The following is a 17,887-nucleotide window of genomic DNA, read 5'->3' on the forward strand; positions in this document are numbered from 1 at the left end:
TAAAAAAAACTTCATTTCAAAGCTTCGGTATCGGCATTCAAGCTTCCAGCTTTAAAGGGATTTTACCGATGGCATAATATACCCTCATAAGTGGCTGATCTACTTGTATAAAACTTAGCTGTGCAGAGCTTGCGCCAGAGCTGATGCAGCTGGTGCAATCACACCGCACGGCAGAATTTTGGAGCAGAAAAAATTTTTGAAATTGGCGAACTAGCAAGCTTCCAAATTTAGGGATGGTACAATATTTAGAATTTAGAGGAGGCACTAAACAGCAGAATTTAGGAGAGGAAGAACGTTTTGAATTTAAGGACGTGCGGATCAGCAGACTTTAGGACTCCAGAGATTGCAACGGACAGCAAAAATGCCTACACGGACCCCGCCCATCTGCGTGAAGTATGACAGACACATTTTATCAATATTTTTGTTTTCTTCTAGAAGCAGAAAGGTTTGCCATAGACGGTTTCCTCTTTGATATAAAAAGAAATCATCGGTTTTGGATGTAATATTCGAGTATCCAGATTCAGGTCTTTTGAAAACAGTCTTATCCGTTAGTGAATAATTACAAGAGATCAGCTAGCTTGTAAGTACATGCGTATATAAACTGTATGAGGTCTATGCATGATATTACCATGCATATTAAATTACTTTTCTATATGAATTTATCTTCTGTTGGCCTCTAGCAATGCCCCTGTTTCATTCCTCATATGGTTCCTTTTAGTCAATGTTTAGTTCATCTGTAATATTTTATATGGCACTCAAACATTAGAATTTTAAACGTGATTCAACTTTCAAATGGCATTTGAGTTATAAAACATTTTCTATCTCCTTCTGGCATGCTATCGTGGTGTAACGGTAGCACACTTGACGCGTATCCGAGAGGTTTAAGTTCGAGTCCCGGCGAGGGCATTGTACATTTTTCATATCTTCTGCTTGAAAATAACCTAATGACTCTACAGAATTATTTATTTTTCAAGCAGAAATGTAGTTTGAAAAAGAAACAAGTGGAAGCTTTATGTTACAGATAATTCTATGAAACCTCTCTTACATGTCAAATCATACGTATAAGGAAAAAAAAATTAACTAACTAAAGATGTTTTCAGCATAATAAACGATGGCCTATTTTTATATAAAATAAAGGTACAATGTCTAGTTTAAAAAAGAGTTGCTAGTAAATATTTCGTCAATGTAATACTTAACCATAAAAACTGTAATAAAGTTCATATTACTAGCAAATACTTAACAACGAAATTTAATGAAATTTGACAAACCTCAGCAGCTTTCCTGCATTTTCACTTTTATAGATATCACATTTATGTAATGGTCCTTCATGGCCCGCTGCATCACATAGATCTTTATGAAACTGGAACTGTATTATATGTGCAACAAAATACCTGAAAAATAAAATTTATTGATATTTGATCATACAGTTTTCAAGAAGCATTTCAAATACGCTCATCGAAACTGCCATTTAAGTTCGGTTTATGCTTAATTCGCCATTTAGATAACGTTATGTGCATGTTCCTGTAAGGTCATATAAATTCATATGGTTAATTACAAAAGTGAAATAATGTACATTCTTTATATGCTTCTCTTCGAAAACCTATTCGAGTGTTTTAAAAAAAGCATTACGCATACTTTTTTTAAAACTGAATTAGCACTTAGATTTTAAGGACAAATGGGACATATTTTAACTAAAGTGTATGGACGTAGCCTCTTTCAGACTGATGCAATTATTAATTTCTGATACGATGTGCATGTCTCTTATGGTTAGTTGCAAATGGTTATATAGAGAGAAACCCATTCATCCAAATCAAACTTCCGAAATATCTCAGTTATTTATTTTTCTCATCTCATTTTAAAAATAAAATTTCATTAATTTCGTCAATTAAACTTAAATTTTTAACATTTAAACTAAATTTAATAAAATTTAAACTTAAATTTTTACCTTCCTATTTTAGCAAAACATTTTTGCTTCCGTAATATGTTTATGCCCCGCGCTTTTGTAGTAAATGGAGCAATGCTATAATGTGAACTCCCGCATCATCTCCATTCCTTTGCGTTCCAGTTTATATTGTCTGAGTCACTTTGATGCAAAAGTGAATATTAAAGGATGAAATCTAGTTCTTTTTTTGGAGGGGGAAATGTTGGCTTTTTCTTGGAATTTTTCGTGAATTTAAATTCAAACTTTCGTTTTTTTAACTAGATCAGTTTAGAATTAGATTTAGTCTTACAAATTTACAAATTAAAAAAAAAATATTTGTTTTTTTTCTCTGAAAGATTGTTTTTTTTCTCTGAATATATTTAGACTTTGAAAGTAAGGAACACTGAATTAAAATGTTAAGATTTTATTTCCAGATGAAAATATATTTACATATGCAGTTGATCCTCGGACCCCAAGCGTCTCTCATCATAAACAAATCGGTTCACGAACAAATTATTTGAAGAAGAAACGTCTTAGATTTCCTCACCTCGGGTGAAAATATGCAAGTCTGCAGCAAATGATTTTCAGAAATTTTAAGGTAACATCTTGCCTGAGACGTAACTCAGGAACTTTTAGAAACATTATTTTAATACAGTCTGCTGTCTAACACCTAATTAACAAAGCCTGGCACCAAGTGTCTTACAGGACCATGAATTTGACTAAAAGAAATATATGGCCGGACTGTGTTGCAAGCTGCGATTTTAAGGGTTTTGACCCTAAAAATTTGCCCAGCCCTCCTTATCTTTTATTTTATGTCTCTAGGCAAAACCATGGGTTTGGTAGTTAACAACGAAGACGGAAGGTGTGGAAGAGCTATTAGAGGATCATAAAAACGTGTGCGACAAAAAACAACTGAAACACATTCGGAAGCATAAATAAAAGACCATTGTTGTGCCTTCAGAGGAAGAGGAAAAAATGGAGATAGAAGTGAAAATGAAGCTATTTCTTTGATCAACAAAATTTGAATACAATGCGGTAAAATGCGAAGTTACATATAATAATATCATCAGTTTCAATGACACTGCCATGTCTCATTGTAGCAAACATTTTAAAACGTAAATAAAAACAAATCACATTGCGTAAATGTATCATGAAACGGAGGTCTAGTGGGCCTCAAGCTGATTCGATTTGCTTTAACCTTTTCCTGGGGGCTGGGAATGTATCTCCCACGCATTCACTGCATGAAATGAGGCTAAAAATGATTCAATTTACTATAGAGACTTAAAATTTGATACTTAAGGCGTAGTAAGAAATGGCAGACACTGCTGGATTTTTTTTTTCTTTTTTTTTTTTTGGGGGGGGGGTTCTTTGTTGCTTGAATAGTAAGGTAAATGGCTTCAATACACAAAAAGTTTATCTCTATAGCTCTTGAAAAGAGGAGCATTAAAAAATAGATCTCCTAATAACACAAGTTACCTGTTGATTTTATTACTTGTTGTGATTACCTTTTTTTCTCTCTGTTAATTCGCGAATCGGTGTTTCTCTGTACTTTTGGTTAAATATACGTATTATTTAGTTAAATAAACATATTTTCGGTTACAAATATGTATTTCAGTTAAATAATCATAATAAACATATAGCGTGCGTAAATAAACGTACTTTTTGCTTCTAATGCTATACGAATAATTTTGAAGCATGCTGGTTGGGTTGTTTCACCTAATTCTGCACGAATTGTGTCAGTTTCTATGCGTAAGCAAACGCCGGCCGACATAAAAAGAAATTCAAATCGACATCTATTAAATTTCAGTTTCACGAGTGAAGATTAGAAATTATCAAATATACATTTACATTTCGTCTGCTGTTTGCTTTGACTCAGATACAATGTATTTGCCAAATGGTGTTGCAGATTTGAAGAGAAGATAGTATTTCTGTCTCTTTTTAGTTAATAAATGATTAATAACTATCATTTATATATATCAGAAACATTAAACATATATATATCAGAAACATTACCGGCGCCATCTATTGATGAAACAATAAAAACTAAAACAAAATTTCTGGATTGCAACTGAGGTCATTAAGTAGAACAGAAATATTTTTTTGGATGTGAAAAGCTTCTAAAAATTCTAATTTCCAACAATGTTGAGAAACAGCCAATTTGTGTATTTCCTTTTTCCTAACATATGCTTCATGCTCTTTAACACGAAACTTTAAAGCTCTCTTTTGTTTGACCAATGTAAAGTAAACCACATTGTCAAAGAATCTTGTAAATACCCCAGGAATTCATATCCGGAATGAAGTCCTTAAGCATGGAACTAGGAATTTTATAGATAGGAGAAAAAATAACCCGGAAGTTAAATTTCTGCCATATGTGTTTCGATGAGAATTTTTTAACTGCACGGTTAATAATGTTGGGTGAAAAGCCCCTGTCAATAACAACTGGTTTTAAATAATTTAGTTCTTGATCAAGCACTGATTTAGAGGAGCAAACTTGAAGTGCGCGGAAAACAAAGAAATAAAATGAAGCTAACTTCTTTTTCATCGGATGACATGATTACAAGCGTGGTGGAAGGCAAACCGATGAAGGTTTACGTGAAAGAGTAGTACTGAAGTCAGATACGTTACGTGTGACCAAAATGTCGAGGAACGGAAGAGAATTGGACGTCTCAAGTTCAAAAATGAACTGAATAGCAGGATCAATGGAATTCATTATTGAAAGAACATTATTTAAATCATTTTCATTACCATCAAACAGGGTAAATGTATTGTCTGCGTAGCGGAACCAAACTGTGAAATTTAAAGTTTCAAATAATTCAGATTCAAAATAATGCATGTAGTAGATATCAGCAGTGATTGGACTAAGAAACCAATAATTAATATTTGTAGTGTTAGTTTAACAGAAGAGACTGTGGGAGACTGTGGCTCCTATCAAAAAAGCGTTTAAATTCAGTAAAGTTTCAGATACATAGAAAGAAATAATTAGACATCTTATCGCCCATAATGTGAAACTCAACAATAAACCTTTGAAGCCAAACCTAAATGCAAGTGAAAGAACTATATTGTGCGAAATTCATTCTAACCCAAATATTATCATTTCAAAGGCTGATAAAGGTGGCTATATAGTCGTCATGGACAAGAGTACTCATATTCATGTTGTCACTAAGCTCAGTAAACGAAGGACCATATATTCCGATCCCGAAAGACCCTTCGGACCTCTCAAAAATAAAAACTGCGATCAAATCTTCACAACTCCTTCCGACCCACTTAAAACGATCGCTTATCCCATCTGTTGCGAATTGTGCCAGATTATATGCTCTTCCCAAAATTCATAAAAGTGGCATTCCTTTTCGCCCTATTGTATCAAATTTAGGCACTGCTTCGTATCTGTTTGCTAAATATTTAGTTTCTAGATTTTCAACTTTATTGGATAATAACATTTACACCATAAAAAATTCAACAGAGTTTGTAAAGAAAGTTAAAAGTATTTCTCCTCAAAATTTTAAACAACGGTGGCCCCACAACGGTGGCCCATCACCTCTTCCATTCACGATCAGCAATGTACTAATGAGTCCGTGGAGGATTAATTCTAACGATGGTTAGTGTGCTGAGGCATTTCGTGTGTCATCCATGGTGATGGTCTCTGGTACCCCACTCAGTTCTACTACATACATATGTACCTAACTTTATAACTCCTCCTTATAACAATTTCAAACACTTGTAATATGTACTCAGTGCAACATATGGTAGAACGCTGATGGGTATATGGGCACGGATATGGAGTTTTTTACCCCGGTACCACATGCCATGTAAGTCATCATATTGTGTCATGTGACTTAATATACAAAATGGCCATGCTTCAGTCAGAAATAGCCATGTTTGCTTCGCTACCATGGTTAAATGCAAACTTTGATGAAACTTTAGAAACCTACTTCCACGCAGGAGATCTATCTGATATAAAACTACTGTAAGAAATTTAAATTTATGAGTTGTTTATGTTAAAGATATCGTCAAATATTTGAAAAGCAAGTTGAACACATTCCTGGCATGTTCTAGTAAAATTCAAAAAAATAAGCAACAAGAACGAGACTTCAACTTCAGATTCCAGAATCTGGGCTTGAAAAATTTTGTGATAGTAACTAAAATCAGTTCTATGCAAATTACAATTATTTAATGAGCTTCATAAAATAAAACAAACAATTTCCACTATCTCGACGGGATAATAGACGTTTCCAGAAGTATCTCTTCATAAGCTTTGACAGATGCGGTTATTTTTTCTACTAAGATATAGGACACACAATGTTTGTCTATGTAATCTGCTGAATGTTACCAAAACAAACAAAAAAAAAATCATATCTACACTCATATATATCTTAAGATTGCATCGCTATATCTCACACTTTGCTTTTCTTAGATCAGTTTTAATTGTTAGCGTTTCTGGCTGCTGTGTCATTGGGATGTGTTCGAGTACCGGAGAAGGCAAATGGATGTTTGGTGTCTGTGCGGCATAAGGTTGCTCAACATATACAGCAAGACAAAAGTCTTCTCATGTAGTTTGGTGATAGAGGAAAAGGGTTAGAAAAACCTTCAGATTGTCCTTCCCGAAATGCTCTCCATCAAAAATGAGCCGGAACTTAACAGCTAACAGGACGGGACTATTGTATGACTAATGGTAAATTTCTGGTGTCTCGCCTCACTTAACTGGACTGTTGCTTATTTTTAAATAAAATATAAATTGTGTAAACATGTATTATTATATATATTCATAAACATATTTATGTCACATAAAAGTATAAATTATATAAACTGTATGCATCTTTTGAAGTAATCTTGTATATTAAAGCATTATACAATAAATAAAAATCTCTCTTTAAATATGCTAAACCTGATGAAATAGATGAAACATTGTAAATCTGCAGTTTCAATTGAAAATGAAAAGATCAAAAGATACTGTCGTGGAAAGGTAGAGAAAGACTGCTTTAGGTTTGATTAACATCATCGAAATTATTTCTTTTTGTTTGTTCTGCTTTCAGCTCCTTTTTTAATTTTTGTTAAGTTCATAATTTGTATTTCATAATTTCTTTTTCAAAATCTTATATTAAAAATTTATATGATTCTTACATTCAGGTCTTAATTACACTGGAGTTCATAAACGGATTGGGGATTCCAGACCCTGTCTTGAAAGTTTGTTGAGGAAATGATGAAACAATCACTATCAGCAGCGTAAAGCAAACGTGTCTATTGGAAAATACAAGAAAAAAGAAAATTCTTGGGATAATAGCAGTGACACAAGATGATGCCATAGCCGTTTATAACTTGGCTTCTTCATTTCTAATGATTTTTAGTCTTCCATTATTTACCTTTCACAAGGAAGTGAATTTATACCTTAGCCAAAAAGTAAAGACGTTAATAGAACTTTTCCATAAATTATAATTCGAGTTGTTTCTTTATCCTGTGTTTTTTAACTGCATTTGAATTAAACGTGATTTTGAGTTAACCAATGAAATTAAAAATTAACTCAGGATTTCGGGAGCTAATTACATCTGTTTGAAAATGTTTTAGCTGTAATAACTGTGAAAACATTCATTTGTCACTATCCTTATTATCCATTATTTTCGTACATTATAATTTCAAGTTACAAACACAGAAATAACATAACAGAATTATATTTGCGTAACCTTAAAATTAATTCTGATTATTTTATGTCTTATATTTAGAGCCTGGTGATGTTACTTCTTGAAGACTTATTGGACATGTAAAAATATATCTGAAATTATGAAAGATAATGTCTTTCATAATTTAATCTCTAGCAAAAATTTTTATGGCATTATGAAATACAGTTTTTACATATTTTTATTGAAGAGCGATCAGGCTGTCAATCCAAACTTACAATTAGCTGATGCGGCATTTTATATTTTCAGCTTTTCATAAATAAACACTTTTTCTTGATAAAATTTAAATCACTATATCCTGTGAAATGAAGTTTAAAAATTTTAGGCGACATTAGCATGCGTTTTAAATATTTTAAATCAATAAATCTCCATTAACCTATGAAACTAAGTAAATATAGCATAATAAATTGAAGAAAATAAGTTTCAGGTTTTGTCGCAACAAAGAATTCTCCCCGAACGCTTATCTCTGACAATATTATTATATTAATGTAATGCTTACTTAAACTACTGTGTTTAATTTTATTTCATTTAAGATAATTTTTATCTTTGCATAATATACTCGTATATAAATAATTTTGCATAAAAAAACAGTAAAATATAAAAAATTATTTGATGGCAGGAAATTTCAATTGTATAACTTACCTGATGTACTTAACATCAGAAATTGTATGGTATTTGCAAGCAGCATCAAGATCTTCATTTGTTCTTTTAACTGGTGGGCAAAGACCTTGGTATTTCAGTCTGTAATAGGAAGGACGGCCAGATTAAATAGCAAAGTAAATTCTATAGATAAATTGTGCAATAAAAATTGTTTATTTAACATTATTGTTTTCTTGGATAATGAATGTAGAGTAAAATACTGAGGCTAAAGTATTCATAAATACAACGTTGCATATATAAGAATAACTGAGAGACTAATGCAATGCATTTTATCCCATTTTAACTATATATAAAATACAATGGTGGAAAATGAAATCCAAACACAGAGAAGAAATCACTTTAGAGGAAAGAACTGGAGGGAAAGCATTCGTATAGGTAATATATTTATTTGATAAATGTTTCAAAAATGAAAGCATTCGTGAGAAGAGCCATTTCAAATGTGAAATGGTGGTACATTGATAATTGTTGCACTCGCCAAGATGTTGAATGGAAGCATGCAAACTTGCATACTTTATGCTGTACAAATGCCGTGCATCATTGTATTTGATGGAGTTTTATGCCTGTTGCATACGATTAATCAAATCAGTAACTGCTCTTGCTGGTTGCGGATGATGCTGTATTTGTCGTCCAATCATGTCTTTCATGTGCTCGATGGCAGAAAGTTCGGGTAATTTCGCAGGTCAAATACAACATGTCGGCACTCTATGTAATGTTAGGGAATTGTTAGGGGATAAGTATGTTAGGGAATTCCAGCTGTATGGGTACGAGCATTATCCTGCTGGATAATGTTTTTCTAGAATATGGCTCAATGACATCACGATTGATGTAATCACCAGTTCGGACGTAAAACTTTGCTATCAAGGTGTGTAGCTACGACAGTGCTTCTGCTGTTATAGGAAATTTCTCTACCAGGAATAACTCCTGGTGTAGTTTTAATGTATCTACGCCGCAGACAGCTTAATTTCCAAGCTCTCACTTGGCCTCCTTCTAACCAACATATGTCCATAACTAAAACCAATGCAGAAGCGAAACTTTTCCCTTTTATTATTATTATTTATTTATTTGCAAAATCATACTCTTTAATAAAAGGAATAAAAGCTTCGATGAACACAAATCTTATCGTCCGCTAAATCTCCTCCCAGCCTTGGGAAAAAGTTTAGACAGATGTCTCATTGTTGGTCTAAAATTTTATGTTTACGAAAAAACTTAATAAGTAATTATCAGTTGGGGTTTTGAAGCTTATTTCAACAAGTCATACAATTAATTCAGCTCTTCAGAAAGTCAAAAACAATAAAATCAACCAACTTCTTTCTGCGATAATATGTCTTGACTTAAAATCAGCCTTTGATTCCTTATAGTGGTCAACAGTTTTATAATCTCTGCAGTCCTTTAAGTGCCTTCAAAATTTGTTCCTAATTATTCAAGGTTATTTCAGAAATAAGAAAAGAATTTTTCTTAACAAAAATACTGAAATTATGCATAATCAGTTCAGAGGATGTCCCCAGGGGTTTTTCATGAGAGAAAATCTCTGGAATATCAGTTTCAATATCATTGCCTATCCAACATCATTTCCTAAAAACTCAATTATTGCTTTGGCTAAAAGTGGTCGTACCAGAGGCATTTTACGGAAAAATGCAATTGAACACTTCAGATATTTAATCATATTCGCAAAATCCAAAACCGCAAATCTCACATAGTATGTCTGAAGTCAGTAATCCATAAACCACGGCAAAATACAAACAAAGTCTTAGCTCTAAAAATTGATAGTCAAAAGATCAAGTCTGTAAATACAATCAAGTACCTTCGGTTAACAATCGAAATGAAATCCTCCTACAGTCTTTGTCTACAAAATATTAAAATTCGTACATCAGTAGCTAACCACCTACGACGCATGCATCCATGCATATAACTGGGGCTTAAATCTCCAAATAACAAGGACTTGTTAAAAAATATTTAAAAAATGGTAAATTATGGAGCTGGAATTTACGCATAATCAATGACACTGAGGACACTTAATTGCTTAAATTCAATTCAAAGACCTTTTACGCTTTGCATTGCTCGAGCATATCGCACAACTTCAAATATAGCTCTTCTAGTACTATTCCACTATCAATCAGTTCAGAATGGAAATCACCTACATGAACATCCTTTAGCTTAGGCAAGCTGTAGAATTTAATAAGCAAACTTTTTGCCAATCTAACATGAAAAGAAAAATAATCCCAAATCTTAGTAGTCTATTATTATTCTTATCTTATTTTAAATCTTAGCTTATTCTTATTCTCTGTTTGCTTTTCCAAACCATAAAATTCAAATTTTATGAATAGAACATGTTGGCCATTTTGCTAATTATCAGGCAGATGATTAATCCAAATGCAGCAATTCTTAATCAGGATGGTATTGAAAACATCCTTCCATGGCCTCGTTCAAATTTCAAATATCAACTAAAACAACTTGCTTCAAAATATTAGCAAGATTTGTCGAATAATGCTTCAGAGGGAAGATGCATATAATATAATTTGATTCCCAATGTTATGCTTCACATCTCTGCACTAGAATTCTTCATTAAATTACTACATAACAAGACATGGACCCTTCCCCGCATATTTCTACGCAAGAAATATGACAGTCTCCGACATATAAGTGGGGAATAGGGAACTCTTAAACATTACACTTTCTCAGGCTCCTAAAATGAGAATAATTACATAAAATTCCCACGAATGATTCCCTGACATTCCAAAGGCTTCTAATAAAGAATAAACATGAGTATAGTAAGTTTCAAAAAATTATGCAACTAACCCTCTTCCTACGGCTTAGATCTTTGTCAAGTAGTCACGTTCCTCACACTGCATAAATGAACTATTATAATCTGTGATTATGGTCAAAACGATTCCACTTATAAACTGTAATAACCTGTTCCAACATAGCATTTCAAAAACCATTTTTTAATTGCGTTAATTTCTTGTCAAAATTATTTTCCGCATTACCATCTTTTGCATTCCGAAATCGCTGAGTTCTCAGGTTCTTTCTCGCAGTGTTGTTGATATTATTCTCAAAGTATTTGTCCCGGAGTTCACTTATTTAATATTATTAGTACAACTTTGTGTTCTCAATACTTATTATCTCATTATGTTTATTCGTTACTTATTATTTTTATCTGTTATTTTTATTACATGAAAACATACGTTCTCAATTTAATTTGTGAATTTCAGATTGTATTGAAATTGTATTGTAATCTCTTTATGTCTAAATCCCTCTTTTTAATAAATACTAAACGCATGACGTACGGTGGGATTGCAAATAATGATATCATAAAAACACCTAGGTAATCTCATTTTAATACTCACCCCATATAGCTGCTCCATGTCTATAAACTGCTCAAGAAGAATGCACATTCCACAAATATTTTTTTTTTAGCTTAATACCATAATATGTAAACTATAGATCATTTGGAAAGCTTCAGATGCTCATCTTCTCAACATTTCTTTGTGAACTCTTACGAAATTTGCAATTTTTTAAGGTTAATCCGTATGTGAAGACATTACCAGCTAACCCGTGGTATTTCGTTGGTGTCTCCATATATTTACCTCCTGTCTTCAGAAAACACATCAGATCTCCTCTCTGCTCTCCAGTCTGTGGCCTTCTTGAAGCAGAACCTTCCTATGACCACTGCTGCCAACACTCATGCATACTGGAAACATCCCAAGTCTTTCTGCAGTATCACGAAAAGAAAAATCCACGCTCTCGTAGCCCTGTTACACTCCTTAGTTCAAACTTCGTAAACTGCTGATACTGCTTTCTTAGTTTCCTTAAAGACATTCTTGACTAAAATCTCGCTTACAACATCCAATTCGGAAGATTAATAAGGCACACGGAATTTACATCGAGTATTCAAAGCAAACGTGATGGGTATGTTCATAGTGGCACCACATTTATTCTTTTAGAACGAAATCTGAACAGAAATCAAATTTCAGATGTATAAACATGCATCCCAAATTTCATTTACCTAGTACAAATGCGTCTTAATGTTGGGATTTCATTCCTTCAGAGTATATAAAAAACTTTTTTAGGCGGACGATTTAATTACATGCACTAAAATGTAAATATTTTTTATTATCTCTTATTTATTATTATTCTCTTATTTACTCTTATCTATTTTTTATTATCTTTAACTATTCATAACTATTATAATTTTCTTGTAATTTAGTAAAAGCGGAATGCTTAGAGTCTACTAATTTCTTCAAATATTTTGATATTACAATAACCTAGCTTTAGATTCGAAATTTTTAAGACAATAAATTCTTCAAGAAGTGTTTAAAGCTGCATGCACTGAAAAAAGTTATTTTGTTGGAAACGCTTGACACTGTTCACAACTGCCACTTTACACAATTTTGATATTATAGACCTTAGAAACAGAAACGTTACCTATATGCCGCCATTTTCTGTTGCTTTATTTGATAATGTTAACTTCATGGATTTTTATCAGTTTTTAGCAGATTTGCAGTTATTGAAAATGTCCATTAATATTTACATTTTAAAGCACTTCTTATTGTTATGTGGTATTCTTATAGTCATTGTTTAAATTTTAAGGCACTATAGTCATCTTTTATAGTTCACATATCATCATTTGCTTAAGGAAATGCGATTATTATACTTTCGAGATTGTTACCTAGGAACCATTTATTAGCCTAGTTTTCTGAGCAGGATTTCATCCGTTAAGAAAAAAAGAACTAAAGTAAAATTTTACTTAGTGTGGCAATTATATTTAGATGTCACCATCTTTTCAAAATAAAAATAAAGTACAATACGATACAAACATACAATGAGATTGAAAGTTCTATATTTGTGTAACAAATTTTTCTACTAACTGCAATAGGTTGTATTTGATGGAAAATAATTTACAGCATACTTTTTTAAACCATCTCTTTTAGGTGAGGTATACTACATTTATATATACACTACATTGGCCGTTAAAATTGCAATGCCATGAAGGAAAGGAAATACAAAAAAGATATTTATTGTACGTAAACAGTATGGCACGAAGACAAAATGATTGAATTTGTAAGCAGTTTGAGGGTTTACAGGGGTGCGAAATTAGTAGAAACACGTCTAAACGGCTATATTTGATGGAAATAATTCTAGCTGAAGAAGATTTATGTAATGTTGGCCTGCAGTACCAGATGTCTTAAAAAAAGAACTAGCTCTGTCAGTGCTATTGTGTACAGAAATTATCATACCATATATACTTGCAGCCGAAAATTCTTTCATTCCCACAAAAACGCATTTGAGTCCACATACAGCATATGCTAAAAAGACGATGTTTAGAAGCATATTTTGTAGCCATGAATTAATTTCAATCTAAATATTATTGAATATGTTTTAAAAAATGAAAACTAAACGCTGGCTACTAACTTCATAGTGCCCTACTGACGGAGTTGAAATTTGCTTTTCGAAAAGAGTAAATAATGATATCATAAAAACACCCAGGTAATCTCATTTTACCATTATACTCTCTCCGTATAGCCGTTTCGTGTCTATAAACTGGCTCATGGAGTCCCGACGAGGGCACTTCAGATTTCTTCAGTTTCCTGCTTCAAAAAAACATGATGATTCTACAAATCTACCGAATAAACTTTATTCTGTCATGTATTATTTCTGTTTTTTATGTAAACAATTTTAATATTCAGTCAATAACCACGAAATCTATGATCTCAAACAGCATTTAGTGTACATGAACTTAAATTTATTCATTTAATTATCCCACTATTTTAGCAATCTCGGAGATTAAGTTTTGAATGTATTCAAGTGCCGTACATTAAAAAATAAACTTGCCTCATATTCCACCATTCTGAATTCATTTCATCCTCCTTTATTTCGCCGCTGAAGAGTTTCCATCTCCAGTTATCCATAACGTAAGCAAATGGTAAGAACACTACTTTATTAAGAGCCACATCCATTAAATAGTTGATATCGGCTTCTAAAAAATAATAAAAAAAATTATATATTATTTGAAAAATACAAATTACGTTGTAAGGTATTTCTCCCGCATTCTTATCATGCCTCTGTGGTGTAATAGCCAGCAAACTCGACGAGTATTCGAGAGGTCCATGGTTCGAGTCCCTGCGAGGACATTGTTCATTTCTCACATATCCTGCTTTCAGAAACTATCTAATGTCTCTACAACGTAAATAAGAATATTTTTAAATCTTCGCAGTCAAGATTATATAAACCATAATATTTATGATTATCAATTATGAAAAATTATAAAAATTCAAAAGGATTCTTAACTAGTTAGAAATATCCAATAATTTGCTAAAAAGCTTAAGATATTTCATATTAATTTAAGTTTTAAAGCACTATCCACTTTTAAAACATCAGTTTTATCCCACGCAGGCTTTGTTTTGAACCAAACCATCTTATAACATCCCCTGTTTAGGCTCATTGAAAGAGTCTGAAACCAAGAGACTTGTAACGGGTTTTATTTTAATTAATCAATTATTACGATTTAAGGCTTTACTACATATTCTTCTTTCTCTATTTCTTACCAGAATGCAAATTAGATTTGTGTGTATTTAAGTTCATGATTTTGAATTTTTAGATTAGAGCTTCTGGCACCCGCGTGTTACTATATTTAACACTCTCGCCAGATCTGCTTAAAGCTATATTCCGATGTTTTAGCATCTTGCTAGCCTATGCTTTAAAAGATGTGACAGTAATTATTTCAGCCAGCCTAAGTATTCCCTTTTATGTGTAGTCTTTGACTATGTTATTTACGTTTGAATCTAACTTTTGCTATGTTAATTTGAATACCCTCAAATAGTGGAAGTTTAATGTGTAGAAAAAGTTGTTTCTGTTGTGTTCAATTTAGATCTAAATAAAATGATTTCTTCGACGTTCTTTAATAGTTTATGACTTGTTTCAGATTCAGTTCATGACTCACTATCAGTCTAGTACGGTCTGTAGGATTTTTACTCTAGCTTTCAGTGACAACAGAACCTCACAACCTATTGAAAATTAGGTATTTAAGCAAGTAGAGGGTATCTGGAGATGACCACAAATGATTAGCATACATCGAAAAGACAAATGATACAGTAATTTATATAGTGATAGCATGCTTATGTGTAATAAATGGGCTGAATGTCAATTGTCATCGACACTTAGAGTAGTTTTTCAGTCCTTGCTACACATCGTGACTTACGTGATTTTGAACGCGTCCATGACAACAAAATAAGTCATACAGTTGTACAGGAGATTATATCGGACGTTTTATTACGTCTGCGTTGTAAGAAATTATCGTAAGTGTTGCATTTATAGCATTTCAAGAAGAAGCATACGGACTACGGGCAAGAAATGTGTAATCCAGAATCACTAAATTTTCAATGAGATCAAACACAGAAGAAAAGAAAACAGAAAGAATGTTCTCTAAAGATCACATAGAAGAAATTTCTGGGCAGGAATGGCCATCACAACCAGTCACACTTTTGGTGATCGAGATTACTGTATATCGTACTGCTGCATACTTGTAGAAATTAATATAAAGGGTAATCAAATGTTCTTAAATATATTTTCACTGCAATACTTGTTGGAAAAAGAATCAATCTGCTAGACTTGGTGAAACATTTTTACTTTTAGAGTTTTCAGCATATTTTGAAATTTAATGCATTTTCCCCTTCTCTTCGTTCTCTGTAATTTCCAGAATTTAATCTAAAATTTTCATTTTTATTCACTTCATCGTAATTTTCCATTTAAATTTTAAAAATTTCAAAAGTTGTAAGCTTTTATAGCTATTTATAAATGACTTGCTTTTATTTGTGTTCGTAATTTAAATTCACAGCTACGTTTTAATAATATTCTTAATTTTACACCATTTATATTTATTTATATATATTAATACCTCTCATAGTTTTTAGTATTTATAGCATAACTTTTTAAAAAACTTTTAATCTGTTTTACATAAAGTTTTATTAGCTTGTAACTTTATTATGTACCTTCTTATGTATCTTAATACTGATAGTTTGTTTAATGGTGATCCCCGTATTTAATACTGATTCAAGATATTTAGGAAAGCTAGTCTTTGTTTAATGAAGTGCAGATTATGTTTTGTTTCTTCACTAACACATCTGCCTTCCAATCTTAAAAAAGTTAAATCTAACTGACCATTTATTCGAAATAACGATGAAGGGAAGTATTTAAGGAAAATACATATTAACTCGACTATTCTATTTTAATTGCTGAAAATATTGAAATATCTAGGTGATATTTCTAAAATTATCGAAAACGTTCAGCCAGTTATTTAATGGATGATTTCTTAAAAGAATCCTGTTGGCATGATGTTTGGGAAACCTAAAGAACACTGGTCTCAGATTCGAATCCAAGGGAAGGCATGAAGGCTTACATACAATAAGTATACAGTGCCTTTGCACTTAAATGGGAGTAAGTATGGAAGCACTTAAACTACTTAAATCGAGCGTCCTGACGAGAGAACGGAAATTATAGAGTAAGCTAAGAAGTTTGTAGTAATGGAAGGGGAATAGAATCTCTCAGATTTGTGCCTTGACGTGTTCTTTGTCATTATCAGGACAGAATTGGGCAAACTCGTGCTGTCACCTGTAAGGTACCCCAGGTCTTAGCTAATGACAGGCGCAATTTTAACCTTCTTGACCACAGTGAATATGGGGACCTGATCTACACTATGTTCAAATCAGAAGGATTAGTCACAGGAAGAATGTTTTCAGAAATTGACAATTTGTAGTGAAAATATATATACAAATTTTTGATAAGCTAAGCAAGTTGAAGAAAGAAAAGTTGTTGCTATACCTTTATCTTCTTCTACATCGTCTACAAGACCTACTTTTACCCAGTGCTGAGGAGTTGATACAGACAGGGCCATAACATCTCCAATAGCTTCATGAAATCCTGCAAAATTATTAAAATAAATGTTAGTTCACATTTCTTTACAGAAAACTTGAAGTTACGCGAAAATAAGTATCCCTAAAATGAACGGAAGACCTGTTTTAAACCAAATATTCTTTTTTCTTTTTGGCAATAAAATGTTCATTGCCACTCAAATTTGTTTCTGAAAAATATATAGTTTCTCACCTGGATTTGCTCCTCTTCGGAAAACAGTTGGTTGGTGTGCATATTGCAAGAAATATTCGATGTGACCCATTTCATGATGTACAGTTTTGAAATCGTTCATATTGAGTTGAGTGCACATTTTAATTCTAAAATACCAAAAAGAAGTTAAAAAAAAAAAAGAAATTTGCATTACAGTTATGCAGTTTATATTTTTGCAGTTTCATCTAATTTAAAGTCCAAATCCCATTTTCAAGGAAACAATATGTACAATTATAAAATTATTATTATTATTTTTGGCTAACGAAATGAAACATAGCACTCTTTTTCCAAATGTATTCTAATACTTAAAAAAAAAGCTTATTCTGAAATATATTTTGAAAGTTTATCTTAAAAATCGCTTTTTTTTAGAAATGGTTTTTCGAATATGGTGTAATTATCTTTAGTGTGAAAGTATGTGTTTAAACGATAATTTGGGGTGGCATTTCAAGCCCATCATAATATATAATACGTATATCAGATCGCATAATGAATAAAAAAGCTATTTCAACAGTCAGATACGTTC

General features: G+C 32.2%; 1 protein-coding gene across 2 annotated transcripts in view; it reads right to left on the reverse strand.

Annotated features, from left to right (window-relative positions):
* LOC118205234 (angiotensin-converting enzyme-like) overlaps positions 1-17,887 on the reverse strand; it is a 70,529-nt gene that overhangs the window by 6,057 nt on the left and 46,585 nt on the right. For both annotated transcript variants that reach the window (XM_085818497.1, XM_035377542.2), the window contains exons 9-13: positions 17,347-17,471; positions 17,065-17,163; positions 14,080-14,224; positions 8,233-8,331; positions 1,269-1,391 (exon numbers count right to left, since the gene is read on the reverse strand). In XM_085818497.1, the coding sequence (XP_085674623.1) occupies positions 1,269-1,391; positions 8,233-8,331; positions 14,080-14,224; positions 17,065-17,163; positions 17,347-17,471 (591 nt within the window). The remainder of the gene's footprint in view (positions 1-1,268; positions 1,392-8,232; positions 8,332-14,079; positions 14,225-17,064; positions 17,164-17,346; positions 17,472-17,887) is intronic.

Source organism: Stegodyphus dumicola, chromosome 6 (genome assembly GCF_044657685.1).
Source record: "Stegodyphus dumicola isolate Sdum_Otavi_A_Nest chromosome 6, ASM4465768v1".
In the NCBI taxonomy this organism is placed as follows: domain Eukaryota; kingdom Metazoa; phylum Arthropoda; class Arachnida; order Araneae; family Eresidae; genus Stegodyphus; species Stegodyphus dumicola.